Genomic DNA, 18,905 nt, shown 5'->3' on the forward strand with positions numbered 1-18,905 from the left:
GCACCTATTGAAAAACGCCTCACATATAATATACATACATACATACATACCATTCACACAATGTGCCGTAAATGAGAACTTCACCAAAATACTTGAAGGTTACTAATTTTATTCCAATTATAAATTTGTTTTTATTAAAAAAGTTACGTTTATAAAAAAATCCAATTATTTCCTAATTTTATATATAAAATTTCACATATAATTAGCCTTATATTTGCTTAAGCCGCATTTCAATTTATCAGCAATTTTCTCAATAGAACTCTTGCACTGCTTCATTCCGATAGTAAACTTCGCGTGATCCGATCGGTTGCAGTGGCCTAAAGTTGTTCCACAAATTTCTTAGTCGTTCGTCCCGCACCACCCAAAAATTTTTTAACTGCAAATGAATTAAATTATAAAATAATATTTATTATATTTGTATGCACAAATATCTGTTACGCACATGACGAACTGCTATCGGTATAACTTCGGGGTAAACTATCCATGTGACTGCTTCGGAACAAGGCGGCGTTGTCAAAGAGCCCTGATAGGTGTAAAAGTTTCCACGATTAATATTTCCCAACAACGAATCGAGCGTAATTAATTGTCTTGTAGTTGCGGTCGAGTTATAAAGAGCAGCAAAAGGAATTGCATTGAAGACCGTCTCCAGGCCAGGATGGACAACACCGAAGATCTGTGACCAAATAAATTGTAATTAAGTAATTCTGGAGCTGAACTCATATATGGATGGACAAGCTAGCGTACACACGGTACTCATTTACCTTTTCCACTTTGAAGAACACGCCTATCACTGCTAGACCATCTTCGAATTCACGCGCTTCTTCGACGCTGCCATATTTTCTATTTCTATGCACCACATGCATTTCCACATCATAACGTCTCTGATTGATTCTATGCTCGGAACCCTTAGATGTCGGTGAGCCCCAATGGAAGTGTACTTCTACAGCTAAGTAGGCTTCGCTTAGTGGGCCATCAAAAATGAATGGGAGATCTTGTCCGATTGTTGGTGGCACATTGAATTTAACTGTGTGGGGAATTGAGTTAGTTAAATGAATTACATATAAATATATGAGAAATCCATTATTTTATACCTCGTAAAGTATCGATCGAGCAATTTCAATTTAATGCTCGTTGTCAAAGTAACATTTCGCACTAAACAAATTATTTTACTGTTTTTAGTTTTTGCCATTCAAGGTGCGATTACTGGTGCCGTAACCTAGCCATAACCGTAATCATAGCAATCAGCTGTTCTTATCAAATGTATGGGCATCACTGTAAACGATTATAGGTGCCGCACCATAACGCCGTAACCATGACCGTAGCCGTATGCAACTATTGAGTTTTGGGTTTTCAGCAGTTGTTACATACTTTACATTTGTTTTGATATTCACGATGCAAGTTTGAATATTGGAAGACGAAAAATTAATTGACTTATTGGAAAATCATCCGTGTTTTTACCACAACATGCAAAGGTTGCCATTAATTCTACTTCAATATCAGCTGTTTGTGGTGACTGCATGACTGATCGACAAATACTGTAAAGTTGCAGCTATGGTTATGGTTACGGCTATATCGTTATGGTTACGGTACCACTAATTGCAGTTTTAGTTGTGAGTTACAGGGTGTGAACAACGGAAGTCAACGAAAAGAAAATTCGGTACATTTTACAGTTTTTCTTTGATAGAGGCGAAAATGCAAGCCAGGCCGCTGAAATTATTTATGGTGTTTATGGCGCAATTTGTGTTTCAATTTTGATTTCGTCGATTCCGTTCAGGCATTTTTGATGTTTAAGAAGATGTCGATAATGTCGATAACATCTCAATAATAATCGAAGTTGAGCGACGTGTTAGTAGACGTAGCATCGCCCAGGAGCTAAAGATCGCTCAAGAACAGCCCAAAATATGGCTGTTCTAGCCGAAAGTGTTGAAGAAAACACAGGTTTGTCCGTTCCTCGTCGTTCTTTGGAATTAGGCATTCCTCAAACGTCATTACACCGTATTTTGCATAAAGATTTGGGTCTTAAGGCTTCTAAAGTCCAGTTAACACAAGAACTCAAGCCGGACGATCATTAACAATGCATGAAACTGATCCGGAATTAGATCGAAAAAACATCTTGAGTGGTTAGGCTTATTTCCACATGGTGGCTTCGTCAACAAGCTAAATTGTCGGATCTGGGGCTCAGAAAATCCAAGATTTATTGTTGAAAAGCCTCGCTATCCTCAACGTGTGACTGACCGCCGGTGTCATTGGACCTTACTTTCTCGAAAATGAAGCTGGAGCAACAGTTACGGTGAATGGATTGCGCTATGGAGAGATGATTAACAATTTTTTATGGCCGGAATTGGATGGTATTGATCTGGACAACGTTTATTTTCAACAAGACGGTGCCACATAAGCAACGAACCCATTGATCTTTTACGGGAATAACATCTCTTATTGAAAAACCCTTTATATAGTAAAAACCTAGTTTTCTGTCGAGTAACCGAAAATGTGTATCCCACTACATTAATATGTATGTGCTTTATGTAAGTATGTATGTTCTTCTTTATATTGTGCCATAATATGTGTCATACCATATAATTCAGCAGCTGCTTGCTTTTAGCTTGAAATAACGCGCGCTCTGTTTTTAACCTTCAGCATGCAAAGTGGGCTTATATTCCCCTTATAATATTAAAATGTATTGTTGTATGTAATGTAAATGTAATCAAATATTGTCGTTTGATATTAACAGCAGTTAAATGCTTAGTTTCAAACTTTTTGTGACTTATTGATAGCCTCATAAATTACTCGCTAAAAGAAACCATTCAAACTTGTTGCTCTAACAAAGCATAGACGATGTTTTATCGCATTATTTTAAGCCTGCGTTATATGGGTGAGGAGTTCTTTCATTTCCATCTATTGAAGATGAAATAGATTATATTTGGGGTAGCTCTACTCACTTGTGTGCCCATTATTTTCCAATATAACATATTCTGAAAGGAATTGGTCATAAGCTACGTATGTAATGGGTGGCATTACGGCTGCTGTTGTCTGAAAAGAAAAAGTTGAAGTCGAATTAAAGTGAATATTTTTATATTTATATTTATTATTGTATTATTTTCATTATTTATTTATTGCATCCCAAAAAAGGTGTTATTTAAAGGACAGGAATTGAATAAAGCAGTTTTCTGCATGTCGAAAATTAGAGATTCTGGTACTTGAAGTGTTTTAACGTTGTCTGCTGAATTTTTATCCATGAGTCCATGCGCTGAGATAATAATTGGTAATATGCAGCTTCCCTAGCTTCCACTGGCGTTTGACATCGATGCCTAGGTCTGAATATTTTGATACCTTTTCTGCATATATTTCTTGCATGTTCTTGTTAACCTGGGAACCGCAACATCAATTCAATAACCAATCTATTTAAATTTATGAATAAGAAATATTTGTCTGCCCTTTTATGGTCTCTCGTTGCATTCGTAAAAAATGTTTGGTCGTAATACAGGAGGAAGTTGGGGTCATAATGCACAGGTTGTGGGATACAACTGAAACAAGGTTGTTGTTGTTATATCAGTAACTTTGCCCTGTCAGTGTGGTGTAAATCACCGGTCGCCTTCGTCTAGCTCATCTAACGGAAGGCCCAGGAAACTTGCTGTTTCGACAGGGTGGGCCCAGAGGGAGAGGGATGTTAGATGAGTAGGTTTCAAAGGGCATGTGAAAAGGTGATTAGTGCCGGACGTATGTTTAGTATGTCGGAGTCGATTCTGGATAGGTAGGAATTTAACCTGCTACAGTATTCAGAGCGTAATTGTGCCAATGGTACGCAGGACTCTCGGGGAAGTTGGAGCTCTTCGCCTGCAATGGGTTGTGGTTGGACACCGATGACGGCATTCGGGGGTCGGGAGCTTAATAAGGTGGTAAGAGTCTCCTGATGAAGGTCGGGACTGTCTGTACACTGTCCGATCCAGTAATTGTCGGTCTGTTTTGTCCTGGATCTCGTCCGCGTAGTTGAGGAGGTGCCTTCTGACGTAGTTGGGAGCCGGCTCAGGCTCAGGCAGGTGTCTGCATCGGAGGGACCTCTGAAATACGGTATTTTGCTCTGGTCAAAGCTACAAATTTGTGCTAGTTTAATTGTTTTCGTAATGTCATTGTGGCGCTTCTGATACATTGAGTTTGTCAGCATGGTGCTTCCATCTAGTGGATGTGGTCTAAAGCCTCACTCCGGCAATTGCATCTTCGATACCTATCCGCAACGGCTTGTGGATCTTGCATTACATATCTAATGTAGCTTCTTGTTGGGATCGACTAAGCCATAAGCCATAAGTGCGACCAATTTTGATCGTCATGTAGGCTCAACAAGTCTTTTCGATAAACGTCGTGAACAGTCATTTCAGACTATCTTTGAATCTTTTCATCTGTTGCTGTGGTATTCCTGATTTCGTAGGATGGACTAATTCGAAGCGGGGTCTCATTATTATCCGCAGCTGTAACAGCCCGGATTGCAAGCACTTTTGTTGAAACTAATCCACGTTCGAATGACAATTATTACTATTATTATTATCCCACGCCACTTTCTATTTGGTGGACTTGTGAACTGGTACCGCGTTCATGTGATTCGATTTCAACAAAACATAAAGAATTAAGCACTGATAGCTTCTGTTTAAATTAAAATAGTGTGTGAAAATTGGATCTCCAATAATGCTATGTGCAAAAAGGTCGCAACGGCCACATGCTCGGAGTCATTCTCCAATTATTAATCAAATAAAATAATCTGTCAAATAAAGACAATTTCAAGGGTAGAATATTAAGAATATTTTTATGTTTTTCTTCATCATTTAATTCTTGAAAAACTAAAGCATGTAAGCGACTTGATTTTAACTGTGCTGCCTAGTACATATGGACATATTTTGTTTTCTCTTTGTTTTGCGCGAGTTTAGCTTTTCGTGAATAGTGCTTGTGCAAAAATCGATTTTTTTATATTTTCGTTTTCTTTACTTATTCTTTTAAGCACCGAGTGTTCTCACAACTTTTTTCTGTGTCAACTGCCAATGAAATAGCTGAATGTTGCCAAATATATCTGCAACAAGCTACTTGTTGTTTAATTCGCAAGTCGCTGGGTTGTTATCGCTTATAAATAATATCGCTTTGGAAACATTTTACGAAAAAGTGCATTTTCCTGAAGGAAATTCGGTGGTAACATTAAATGCGTTGCCGAGTAAATAATAATTGAATAAATCAAAAATAAGAAACAGGGATCTAATTTTTTTGGCCATAGACAAATTTAGGCGATAGCATCAAGAAAAAAAATTTTTTTTGGCCATCCTAATGTACGCTGTTGCATGCCACATGCTGAGGTGATGCGAGTGTACATAAAAGCTTTCTGTGAATACCCAAAAATTTCTGCCTGCTTTAACTGCCCACAATCATTTTTCCACTTATTATACATTTGGCTTCTGCGATTCGCCAAGCGTTAGCAAGTGGCGACGCTAATGATGCCTACCTTATTTGCGTTAATAGCAATTGGCGATTGTCTTTGGCCACCGCATTGTGGATAATCCAGATGCCACTCGGCGGCGTTGTCGTAGGAGAAAGAAGCTGCAAATAAACAAAAAGCGAAGAAAATCAGAAATAGTTACAAAATATTTGCATGCGCCATGACACAACACTAGGGTCGGTGACATGGTGACATAATTTGATGAATTTGTGATTAGAAGTAAAAGCAGTTGTAGTTACTTAAAAACAAAAATAGATGTACCACAAATATAAACCATTGCATAAACCAAGCACATACATACATACATATGACGTCGTTAGCTGGAAGCGAATGTGCGTGAAGCATTTGCTCTATATAATCATTTGCCAGGGCTGTAATTCGCAAACAGTTTAAGCTCGTAATAACCCACTAAGTGACGGAATTAATTCCCAACCAGCCCAATGCTCACGAGACATTATTAAGGGCGTGCCTACCGTACGCTAACAAAATGACAGAGGTATGACTAAATATGCCTTAATTTTGTAAAAGCAATACACACATACATATAATTACGACTATACCACGGAGTAAAAGTTGAATTGGTCTCACAAAAGGACTGTTGCCACTAGTTGCCTCTGTGCATATCGCGATTGCTTTCCAAGTGGGGCAAAACGGATGGAAAGTGTATACAGTTGTAGAAAGATTTAGAGTATGGAGAAGAGAATACACAAAACCTACTTGTGATTCAAAAACTTACTGGCTCGATTCGAAGGTATGACATATCGCTTTAGAGTCTTAATAAAATTTAAATGATGAGCGGAATTAAATTTTTTAATTGCCATATTTACTCAGGAAGGAAGTTCTTTGGGACCTAAATTAGAAATAATATTTCTGCATTAGAATATTACTAAAACATCATCGCAAAATATCGGAAAAATATCTGTATATTTAAAATTTCTTAAAAAAAATTCTTCACTCTAACATAACACAATTAACCAGTATTTTTTTTTAAGTGGGCAAATATGTTTCTTTCCAAATTATAAATTTAGTAATAAATGTGTGTTTCTTATTCAATATAATAGTTTTTCATGAAAATATAGTTCATTCTATAACAAAACCATATAAATTCCAGTTTCAAACCTTGTAGAAATTAAAAAAAAAAGTTTTTTAAATCTAAAAATAAAAAAAAAATTTTATTTAATCAGAATTTTTGTTCAATTGTTTTTTAAATCAAAATTTTTTTTTTTAATTTTTATAAAAATTTTAAAATTTTAATGAGCATTTTCAAAAAATTTTGGAGTACTTTTAAAAAACTTTTTTCTTTAATCAAACATTTTTTTTATTATTTTTTAAATCAAAATTTTTTTTTTATTTTAATTTTTTTTTTAATTTTCATAAAAATTTAAAATTTTTCAATGAGAATTTTTAGAAAATTTTCGGGTATGCAGTTTTATTGCCATTGAATTTAGGCTTAAGGGGTTACATGGGTTTCGTCGGGTAAAACAAGGCCTATTTTCAATATTTTTTTTTCTATGTAAAAAATTATTTATTTAATTCAAACTTTTTTCTGTCTTATAGATACATATTTAAAGAATAATTTCTGAAATTTTCAAAAAAAAAATTAAAACTCCTCCATAGTGACGTCATTTCCGGTGACCCCTCGGAAAAAAGGTGCGTCCGCGTTGTCAGCATAACTCCTGACAGGATCATCAAAATTGAAAAAAACAAAATCAAGTGTTTTAGTTAAGACCATAAACTAGTGCTTGAACGAAGGAAAGAAAAAAAGAAAAAATTGGAATTTGGCAGACATTTTTCCAAAAAAATTAAAATTTCGGTTGAATTTGCTTGACATTTTGTTTTTTTTTAAATAGTTGTAATTGAAAAAAATTTGTTCAAGCACGAGTAAATTGTATCTCGAACACCTGTGTAAAATTTTATCAAGATCGGTTGAGTAGTTTTCGAGAACATTTGACAACCGACTTTGAAAACACCTGCAAAATCCTGTTAGATCTATTTTCATTTATGAAGTACCGAGAGTCTCTCAAATTTAACACCTCTGCGCCAAACTCTCGACTCCAGCGATTGTAGAGCTTTTGTTATGGAGCCTCTATTGAGTACTGCGCAGGCACTGGTAGTGTTCCCAAAAGGTCTAGTTTCGCGCTGGTTTGCATACAACGGCTTTACTACATGATACACTACGCCAATGTTTTTGTATGCATTATTGACATATGTCAAGTCACATCACAGATTTGTTACGAACAGCTAATAGTGGCTTTATCTGCTCATTTACTTTCAATTAAATCTGCAATTTACGACATTTCTCACGCGCATTATGGTTGACTGCCGACAAAAGGTAGGTATTTAGTGTTAAGCAATTTAGTTTCTTGGAATGAGCGCATCGCAGCCAATTGCAGTGGAAGCGAAGAGTAAAATTATAAGTACGAGTTTGTTTGTATTTACTTACAAAGCTTTCAGAGCAGTGCGTAATTGCCCATGCGCACACGTGCCACCAACCATTATGCAAGCCAACTGATAAGCGGCAAGCGAAATAATGCAGCCATGCAGAAAATAACAACGCTAATTGGCATACACACCCACTCACGCATCTATGCTCTCACCATTTGCCACTCACACTTCCAAATACGCCAGCTACAACACACACACAAGTACAAAAGCACATTTGTAGTAGCTAATTCAGCGAGTAGTGTTGCATTTGGTTCGTATGCGCTTACGCTGTTGTTGTGCGTAGTGTACATTTTGAAATTGAAAGCCACTCTCATTTCTTACAGGGTGAAAACGGGCAGCAAAGGCGATAAAGGTAAAGGCGGCAAAGGTGGCGCTTGCGGCAAGAAGCCGGGCCATAAAGCACCAACACCATGTTGTCAACCCAAGGGTGGTGATGATACACAAAAGTGCAAATTCCACACATTCAACTATCGTGTGACGCCACTCAAAGCAAAGAGTGTCACCTTTCGTTTAGTGCCGAAGGGGCAGAAAAAAGAGTTTGCCATCTTGAATGCCAATTCGAACAATATGTACCTGTTCAATGGCTTCCACACGCGTTGTGGCAAAGGATTGCCGCTGGGCATGCGCGCTCTGTCGGGGGCCAGCAAGCCGGTGCGTGCCCTTAATGCGGGACTGGGTGTGCTGGCAACATTTTGCGCCTACAATGCGTCGAAGGTTAAATGAATTGAAGCACAGTGAAATCGAAATTCTAAGTGATATAGCGAATAGCGCAAAGAAATACCGAAAATATTTATTTATTTATTTAGTAATTTAACAAATTTTTTAAAAATGCAGTCACAGGAAGTTCACAAATAATGCAGTAATACATACGCGCAACCACGCATGTATGTATGTAGGCATATATGTACACGCACATTTGAAAGCTATTTATTTTGATACAGTATTAGCAAACAAACGAATGTGATAAGTTACATTATAAGCCGTCCAAACAAACAAAAAAAAAAAAAAACAAAAAAAACGTAATAAAAAAGCAACAGTTTCCGGAAATTATTCACATACACACAAACTGACTTTTCTTATAGTTCTAATCAATGAGTTTGAAACCCTATCAGTAGCGCTGGCCCACCTTAGCGAAAATACGATTTTGGCGAAGCACGCGAAGTACACAAAGCCTCTTTCTGACATAGCCAATAAAGTGAGCTTTACTAGCCCAGCCAATCAACTATTTCTAACTTAAAGAGCTCTTTAATGAATTTCGCCTTCTCACCTGCCTGACAAAAAAAAAATTGTCAGTTCTGCAACTACGGCAAGGCTGGAGTTCAACTCTTTCTAGTATTGGTTGTTTTTTTTTAGCTGCTTGAGAACTATGGTTTGACAGCTGAGAATGGCAAACTATTTTGACATTTCTTTTCAGTAAGGTTTGGCAAGTCATTATGAATCATTTACCGCCATAAAAACGCTCACAAATTGTGGAAATTTATTTTGAAAAAAAATAAATCTGTTCGCGATGTTCATAGAGCGAAGTATTGAAGAAGACGCCGAAATGTCGATCTGTCAACTTGTTGGCTTTTTTCCTTCGACTACGTAGAAAATTTTACCTGAAGAACTTGGGTTACGTGCCCATAAAATAGAGCTCGCGCAAGAATTGGTATCGAATGACCATCGTTTGCGTCGCATTTTTGTTGATTGGGCTCATTTAGATTTATTACTCAGATTTTGGAAAAAGAAGTCACAAATTGGACTGATCGAATGGGCCATGTAACCCGTAGCCCCGGCGGACAAATGCCGGATATCATATTCAAAAAATAAATCTCAAAAATTATCTTCTAAATTATGATAAAAAAGTTCATTCTAACAATATTTCTGCTTTGTAAAGGGTTTTCCAATAAGAGATGTTATTCACGTAAAATATCAATGGTTTCGTTGCTTGTGTGTCACGTAGCGTCGTCTTGTTGAAAATAAACGTTGTCCAGATCAATACCATCCAATTCGGGCCATAAAAAATCGTTAATCATCTCTAAGCGCAATCCATTCACCGTAACTGTTGCTCCAGCTTCATTTTCGAAAAAGTAAGGTCCAATGACACCGCCGGTCCATAAACCACACCAAACAGTCACACGTTGAGAATAGCGAGGCTTTTAACAATAACTCTTGGATTTTCTGAGCCTCAGATCCGACAATTTCGCTTGTTGACGAAGCCACCATGTGAAAATGGGCCTCATCACTCAAGACGATTTTTCGATGGAATTTCGGATCATTTTCATGCATTTCAACGATCCAATCAGCAAAGACACGACGTTGTTGATGATCGACCGGCTTAAGTTCTTGTGTTAACTGGACTTTATAAGCCTTAAGACCCAAATCTTTATGCAAAATACGGTGTAATGACGTTTGTGGAATGCCTAATTCCAAAGAACGAAGAGGTTTTCTTCAACACTTTCGGCTACCAGAGCAATATTCTCGATTTACGGCTGTTCTTGAGCGACGAGCACGGGTTTTATTCTTCACATCACCAACTTGTCCCTCTAGCTCGAACTTTTTCACCAATTTCTGTATTGCGGTCCGACAAGGTTCTTCACGATGACCCATAAATGTTCGAGTTTTACAAACCGTCTCTGCCAAATTTTCACCATTTTTATAGTGAATTTTAATAACTTGTGGACGATGCCTTGAGAGTCGAAAAAGATGATCAGCATGGTTTTGGCCATGGATTTCGGCATGCGCGCCTTCTTGGGTCACCGTTTTACCTGGGCACTGGACAGAGATTGGTCCCCGTAAGCCTTCTTGAGTAGCCCAATGGTTTCGGTATTCGTTTTGTTTAGCTTTACGCAAAATTTGATCAAGTAAGGTTGCTCCAACGATCGCTGCATTTTCGCCACTACAAAATCTTAACACACCTTTAAAACAGCTTTCACGCGCAGAGCGATGTTGGCTGCACCGTTGTTGCCAGCGAACTGGGACCGGTTTCCAGTGGAAGGGGAAGGTCCAACGATCATTTTCCCCCACCATCCGATTTGGTTGATCGCTTGGCAGGCGCTCCGCGCGGAAAGGCTCATTACTTTTCAATCAAACCATGTAAATGGGTCTCGTCGTTTGCAGTCTGCGGTATTTATAAGTATCAATGAAGTGTTCTTCGACTAAATCTGAACATGATATAACATCCTGCGATGGGTTGATATACAACTATAATTACTTTTGTGGATGATATTCATATAATATGAGCCCATTTGAAATTGAAATTCGAAAAGTCGAGCCAAGAAGCACCGAGAGATTTGGTAGCTCCTAAAACACTCAGGCTGAAAATCCCATCGTGCTTACAGCTCTGGAAAGTAAAAGGGTAGATAGTCAAGGAGGAAAGTAACAAAAGGGAAAAGATAGGATAGAATAGAGACACAGACAGATATAGCTAGTCCTGTGAGCATTTTTCCAGGTAAATCCTTCAGTTTGAGAGAACGAATTTCACTCATTCATACATCGGAACCCAAAATTCGCAGCCTTACTCCAGCAAATACAGGACACTCACAGAGAAAATGCTCAGTGCTATTAACTTCTTCTAAGCAAGACAGGCAAATTAAGGATCCAAATTGAGGACCGAATGATTCCAATGGTGGTCATATGCTGGCCCCTTGGATTGTATTCTGTAATAATATCGACCATAAATCGAACGCCTTTTCTTCCAAGTTTTAGAAGAAAGTTCGACCGTTTTCTGTTGGGCTTGTCGGGCTTGTTACAACACCCTTTGAAGTTCTCTAGCATTTTAGACTGGACTATCGCTCTATAAATAAATTGCATACATAATTGCTGATCAGTCTTGCAACAGAACTAAGCTTCTTTTTATATTTTTGAACAGTTTTTGACGTTTGCTTTGTGTTCTGCCGAGCCTTTAATGCTGCCTGTCTGTTGTTAAAGACTCCAATTTTTTTCCACTCCATCTCCCCTCGATTATCCATTCTGCTACTTTCAGAATGCCAAAAATTTCCGTTTGGAAAACAGTTGCTATTCCTCCCATAGCGTAACGATACTTATTACTATCGTTTAAGTACCATTCGGCTCCATAACCTATTTCATTCTTGGACTTATCGGTAAAGAAAATATCAGTCAAACCTCTTTAAATGCACTCCGGATTACTCCATCGCTTGCGCAATAGAAATTTGACATCAAATTTTCTTCCAAATGAAACTATGGATAAAAGTTTGTCCTTAGGTGCCAAAAACAGTGGATACTGCTCAGATAGCATCTTAAAGATTTTCTGTGAATCCATCCTTAATGCGCAGAGGAAGCTGTGCACTTAGAAAGTAAATGAAAATTACCTGTTCTTTATCAATAATCAATAATCAAACAACTGGTACAACCAGCAAAATTGTACAACACGCCATACTGAGTCCACGGCTTCCTTATGTAAGTGGAACGAACATTTTGTTGACCGAGTCATGACATGAAGTGGAGATGTTAATTGACTGTGCTTAGTTCACTTTTTATATCGTATTTGTGTGTAATATTTTCTACTTTTCAGGCGGCTCAAATAAAGCAGAAAAAAATATGCCTTTCACAATGTTTAATATTACAGAGTTGGTTTTGGAAAAATTAAATAAAATCAGGCAAGTATGAGAAAATATGCATGTAAGTATTTCCGTTCATATTCTTTATTTTCCAATTTGTAGTGTGCGCATTGATGTTGTGCTAGTAATGCAGGGAAGTACAATATTTTGCCGCCTCCGAATGATAAAACGCTTTTATGAGAACCCATTCTGTTGACAGCCTCAGTTGACTATTGCCTGCCGAGGGGCGGCTGCTATTAGAAAAAATATTTTCTATAATTTGTTATTCTATGACAGCAGGAATTTTTGAACCTGCGATTTACTCAGTGGAAATTATGCTTCCGTCTACGGCGGGGCTACTTAAAAATTAGATAACTTAATCACTTAACAAATTGCGTGTTGAAAAATTAACAGAATTTGCGAAGCTTTATAAAAACTACCCAAAACAAAAAAGAAAAAAAAATTAACCAGTCTGAGCACTATCAGCTTCTATCTGAACTCAGCTAATTAGTTCCTACAACTTTTTAAAAAACATTTAGTGGCTTATCTTCATATATGTAAATTATTAATATTGAACAGGAAAATTTCGCAAGAATACGCCAACAACAAATAAAATTCTGCTATACGTTGCTTCAAGGAGATTATCGTTAAACTCAAATGGAATTTGTTAATTAAGTTTGCGATTTACTTGATGTAACAAATTTTTAGTCTATTTAAGTAGACAGGGAAATTAATATTTAATGGCTACTGTACAAGACGCGCAAGTGAATAGATGCCGTGGCGTATACGTCACTTATATTTTGCAATATGAGAGGAATTTGTTAGATTTCCACGTCAATGCTTAGATTGTAAATGTTCTGTGAATATGTATATAATCAGCAAACTTTCATATTTGAAAATTTTCAAACCAATTTCGAATTTCGTTTTTCGCTTCTTCGCCATTATGCGAATGCTTAAACTAACATTTTTTCGTTGTGAGGAAATGGAGAGTCATTGAGTTGTGTCTGCAGGCATGCTGGAGCACGCAAATTTGGAACCCAAACACTTGTGCGACGTGTGCGAAAGGTGATTAAATGATTATAAGTTGTGAACTCATAATAGAGTTGAATGTACAGAAAGATGTTTTCGCAGTTTGATCAAATAAAAAATGGGAAGAAAAGATTTAAGGAACTATTTGATTTTTATTTTATAGCGAAATAATGGCTGGCTCGATATTATTTCTGTCGGGAAAAAATTATCAAATTAAAATGTAAAATTATATAAGTGTTTTGATCGTTTCTTGGAAAAAATTTTAGTGACACAAAAGGAGTTTATTTTAAATAAGACTCCATAAATTTCGAATAAACCAAAGGCGAAAACCAACAAATGCAAAGAGTTGATTTATCTATAATTAACATTATTCAACAGCGGTTTGAAATTATTTTCATAAAACTTAAAATTTTTATAAGTTAATTTTGTCAATGAATTCAAATTTGGCACCACTGCGTTATGAGAAGGCAATCAGCTGGCACGTTTTTACGGAACAATCAAATTTTTTCATTATGAAATTTTTCATTAGTAAGGACACGATGATGCGTTTTCATTTACGTAGTTAAGTTTGATCGTGTCAGCTGGCACGAAACGTCGTTTACGTCGGTGAGTGTGGGCACCATTGCACGTAAGTACAGTGATGGTCAAAATAATAAAAGCGTGGCAGATTGCAAAATTTTTGATTATTTAGTTTTACTTAATTCAAAATATAGTTTTGTTTAGTATCCTTATCGGAAGATTTTTTGATTTTTGAATAATATTTGACCCGTGAGACAGCTCATGCGTGGTGGCGCAAAATTAATCACCTTATCGAAAGATTTAAAATTTTTGATTTTTGAATTATATTTGACACTTGTGACATCCCATGTATGATGGCGCAAAATTAATCACCCTTGGCACTTGTGAACTAGGTAACTGGATTGTACAAACTGACCAGCAAAGAAGCGCGTAAAGGTAAAAATATAAATTTCCATTACTTAAAACTAATTTTCTTGTATTTAGTAAAAAAAAGTCATTCAAAAACAAAATTGATTGAAATGATATTGAGTGATTAATTTTGCGCCACCCTGTAGCAAAAAACCCATATAACTCATTTTGAAACTTTGTATAAAATTAAAAGGAAATTAACTAATTTTTAACAAAATTTCAAGTACTAATTTTTAGAATACCTTTAGATATTCAGCCTTGTAAATATTAACACTGGCTGATACAGCTGCGATATCAGTTTTGGTATAATATTGTGGAAGTTCTAAGTGACTCAAAATTCGCGTGGATTTCTAATAATTTTTTTTGCTGACTGTGTTTTGCTTTTTCTTCCATATAACGAATGTTCGAATTTGTTTTTTTTTTAAAGGAAGAAAATGCATATTTTTATTTTCTCAAAAAAAAAAAAAACTGACTAAAAATGTTGCAATTTTTATGAATACTTTTTGGATTTTCTTAAATTCTGTACAAAGCTCTAACGAATTTTGAATTCTGTTTTTATTGCAGTATGAAATGAAAAAATATTAACTTTTTCTTTAAAATATTTTGTTCAGTCCCCATTTGTTGATTGGCTTACTTAGCATATTTCCACCAAATAGTACTTAAATATTTTATGTTTTGCCACAGCAACAATTCATTTCCTCCACGCAATTCACAGCTGGTCAAATATATACAGGAAGTAACTACTGCACAAGTTTCTATTCTCTGTGCATTTCAATGACAGTAGCTACTAAAAATAAAGGAAGACAAATGTTCTGTTAGTGAGTGCATAGCCAATCAAAAAATCGGAAACCAAAAAAACACTTTTTTGCTACCATTTTTACCAGAGGATCTGATTTTTTTCCACTTTCTTCACCCTTCTTAAATATAACCTTCCAGTAATGTCCCAAGTGAGCAAACCTTTAATAATTGAATCATTGACAAAGTGAATCTATTAAAGGTGGTATCGGTTAATCAGCTGATTGGAGTTTTTTCTTTCACCGTGTTCATGGGGATGTCTGCCCAGAATGAAATAAAACGAATTATTCTTTGTTTTCTACTTTGCTAATACTTTGCTTTGACAATCAAACGTACGAACATTGTTGTTGGTCTAGTTCCACCACCTGTAATGAATACGCCTTGATCATTTGATAATTTAATATTTTTTTTTAGTTTGTATTTACTTTTCAATGAATTTTGAATTGTTTTTTCTTTTAAGTATACAGACGTAACTAACTTTTCCATTTTTCATTGCTTAAATTTGATTTTCTGATGTTAAATCAAATTGACATTGCTTCACAAGCGCTGATGCGTTTGATATTGACGAACGGGGTGATAACAAGGACATCCACCGGATTCCAGCTTGCCTTTTTGTTTTCATTTTACTTTTTGCTTCTTAATCTCCAACTATTCACATATGTAGGTATGCATACTTATACTTATAACGGGGGATTTTTTAGGTATTATCTTTTTAAACAGTTGGTTTAAACAGCTGACGCACGTTTCGTGTTTTGTTTCACTGTCAAACATCTTCAGTTTGGTCTATAATTTAACCATGAATCGTCTTACAAACGAACAACGCTTGCAAATCATTGAATTCTGTTATAAAAATGCGTGTTCTGTTAAGAAAGTTTATCGCGCGCTTCTTCCATTTTATGGTCAGTTTAATCGACCCACTGAAGCGGCTATTCGAGCTATTGTGACTAAATTTAGAACCAAATTTACATTATTGGACATCAAACCACCAACACGCTTACGTAGAGTGCGGACTGAAGAAAATATCGCAGCTGTATCGGCCAGTGTTAATGATGACCATCAATTATCGATTCGTCGCCATTCGCAGCGAAAGGATTTAGGTGTGAAGCCTTTTAAAATACAGCTGGTGCAAGAATTGAGGCCGAACGACCTACCGAAACGCAGAATTTTTGGTGAATGGGCTCTTGGAAAGATGGCCGAAGATCCACTTTTTTATTGAAAAATTGTGTTCAGCGACGAGGCTCATTTTTGGATCAATGGGTCGTAAATAAGCAGAATTGTCGATTTTGAAGTGAACATCAGCCAGAAGAATTGCAAGAGCTACCAATGTATCCAGAAAAGGTCACAGTTTGGTGCGGTTTATGGGCTAGAGGTATCATTGGACCGTACTTCTTCAAAGATGCTGTGAATCGTAACGTAACTGTGAATGGTGAGCGCTACCGTGAAATGATACCCAACTTTTTTTTGCCCAAAATGCAAGACATGACATGTGGCATAACATGTGGTTTCAGCAAGACGGTGCCACATGCCACACAGCACGCGTAACAATGGACTTGTTGAGAGGCGAGTTCGGTGAACATTTTATTTCACGTTCGATTAACGCATTGGACGACAACATTAAAGCGATTATGTGTGAGGTACCGGTCGAAACATTGGAAAGAGTATGCCAAAATTGGACTAATCGGATGGACCATTTGAAGCGCAGTCGCGGTCAACATTTGCATGAAATAATCTTCAAACATTAAATTATATGGACTGTTCTATCGATTTAAATAAACATTTCATGCATTTTTTTGAATTTTACGTGTGTTTTTTTGAAAAACTTTGCTATTGCTCTTATAAAATCACCCTTTATATAAACGTAGACAATTTCTATATAACAGCATCACTCAAAAACTACATTCTTTTCTTTCCAACGGTGAAAGCCTAGAGAAAGGTGGTATGTCTGTAAGAACTTTGTCTAATATATCGATATAATACGTAAAATTATTCGTAACAATTTCTTTGTATAACTTTTTAATTATGTACGCCACTTTGTATTCGGGTGGAAAGGCCTACTGTCTTATGTCGTTTAAATTTTTAACGATTAAATAAATGTTTAGAAGACTTGAAACCTCGGTCAACCATGTTTTGATTGCGTATATAAGAAATCTATGTGGCTGAAAAACAATATATTTTTTCTGCTCTCAGTTTGGCCTGGAAATTTGGGTAGTTAAATTCAAATCTCATGGGGTTTTCACCACTACAGATGCGCAGTTGTTGGTAGATTTAAGTTGTAGTTATATCAAAAATAACCGAAAATGTGCGGGGCGCGCAAATCACAAACACTTTTGCCAATCTCAGGTATGCTACAATGCACAAGCATACGCACAGTTTTAGACAATGCACGAATGCGCATATCTAAAAAATTAGTCAAAATAATGCGTTCACCATATAAATATTTACATTTATGTGCATTTTGTTTGAAAAAATTAATATTCGGTTTGCAAAAAATTATATTTTAAGCCTTCATTCGATCGGCAGCTGCAAGAACTATGCCGTACCGATCAAAGATATGCGCGTAATTCATTATACGAATGTACAAAATAATTATACATATCTATTCACTCACACACACAAGCATTGAACAAAAACTATCACGCCTACGGAAGTTATTGTCGACTACGGATCTCTGCTGGCAGCTGGGCGGTTCTAAACGCTTCGAAACTGATTGCAGCCAGTTAATTATATGAATTCACCATACTTTGGCTCTTTCAAATGCTAATGAAGTGTAACGATGGCGATGTTGGAAAACGCGATTGCAAGTGGGTTTAGAAAAAGCCTTCCTACTATACTCGCATTTGCAAAGTACAGAGAACAATTAAAAGGCAATTTTTTTCTTTTAATTTAGTCAAAGGTTGCATTTAAATGTCTTAGTTGAACTACTTAATACACTTTTTTTTAAGTATTTTTTTTTTTAATTTTCAACCACATGTAGATTTTACTCACATTCCGTTGGAACAACTGTTTGAGCGGTTGTGAATGGCAAGAAGAGCAATATCTTCCGGCATAGCTTCAAGACTTCTAGGAACAGCATGGTGCAGACCAAAAAGTTCACTTAATAAACCAAAAACAAACACCGAAAATAAGGTATACGTAAAAATCCCTTTTCAAAAACGTGCAGTTGTAATGCTTGCGCTCAGCAGCGGTAACTGACTTGCATTCTATGGTGGCATTGTCTTTTATATTTCGGCTCAAAAGGGCTGCGCATCGCTGGCAGCGGTTTTAACTCAATTGGAAAATTGTACTATTGTTTGTAATGCAAAATTTAGTAGCGAAAGATAACGAGAGCTTAACGGCATGCGCGCTCAAACACACATCCATTTTTGAGGCGCATACGAGTATGTAATTTATTATGAAATGCCCATCAAACATAAGATTAAATTTTCTACTTGCATAGCTAAATCAGGATATATTCAAATTGAAGTTTACATTACTTACAATACTCGCAGTATAGGGTTTTCCAATAAGACTCGCGTCGATGCAGAAACGAAAGCTATGTGTGAGGCAGTAATGGTTTGGTTTTTGGAAAGGTGTGGGGAAGCCATTATGTAAGTTGAAGTTGCACAAAATATTGTATAAAAATCGTTTATGTTTTAAACATTTTTGAAAGGTGTTTGTGGGTGTGGCAATGAGCCAATATTTATTACTTCTGTGTAAAA

At 36.4% G+C, this 18,905-nt stretch overlaps 2 protein-coding genes across 3 annotated transcripts in view; one reads left to right on the forward strand and one right to left on the reverse strand.

The window, feature by feature from the left end:
- Positions 1 to 8,858, forward strand: part of LOC128855936 (glycerol-3-phosphate dehydrogenase [NAD(+)], cytoplasmic) — a 60,739-nt gene extending 51,881 nt beyond the window's left edge. For both annotated transcript variants that reach the window (XM_054091189.1, XM_054091190.1), the window contains exon 9: positions 8,242 to 8,858. In XM_054091189.1, the coding sequence (XP_053947164.1) occupies positions 8,242 to 8,641 (400 nt within the window). In that variant the 3' untranslated portion in view covers positions 8,642 to 8,858. The remainder of the gene's footprint in view (positions 1 to 8,241) is intronic.
- LOC128855937 (carbonic anhydrase 2-like) lies at positions 90 to 18,394 on the reverse strand. Its single transcript, XM_054091193.1, has 6 exons — positions 18,193 to 18,394; positions 5,480 to 5,574; positions 2,940 to 3,030; positions 762 to 1,024; positions 443 to 673; positions 90 to 376 (listed from the first exon to the last, which is right to left on the reverse strand). The coding sequence occupies exons 1-6, from the start codon at positions 18,278 to 18,280 to the stop codon at positions 251 to 253; spliced, it is 894 nt and encodes a 297-aa protein (XP_053947168.1). The 5' UTR covers positions 18,281 to 18,394; the 3' UTR covers positions 90 to 250.
- Positions 18,395 to 18,905: the final 511 nt, after the last annotated feature.

Source organism: Anastrepha ludens, chromosome 2, assembly GCF_028408465.1.
Source record: "Anastrepha ludens isolate Willacy chromosome 2, idAnaLude1.1, whole genome shotgun sequence".
NCBI classification, from domain to species: domain Eukaryota; kingdom Metazoa; phylum Arthropoda; class Insecta; order Diptera; family Tephritidae; genus Anastrepha; species Anastrepha ludens.

Excerpts from the sequence above, each read along its gene's own strand:
- LOC128855937 (XM_054091193.1), bottom strand. The coding sequence starts at position 18,280 with ATGCTGTTCCTAGAAGTCTTGAAGCTATGCCGGAAGATATTGCTCTTC. Across the intron at positions 1,025-2,939 it reads GGAAAATAATGGGCACACAA|TTAAATTCAATGTGCCACCA; the intron begins GTGAGTAGAGCT and ends TTCCCCACACAG. Across the intron at positions 674-761 it reads TGTTCTTCAAAGTGGAAAAG|ATCTTCGGTGTTGTCCATCC; the intron begins GTAAATGAGTAC and ends ATTTGGTCACAG.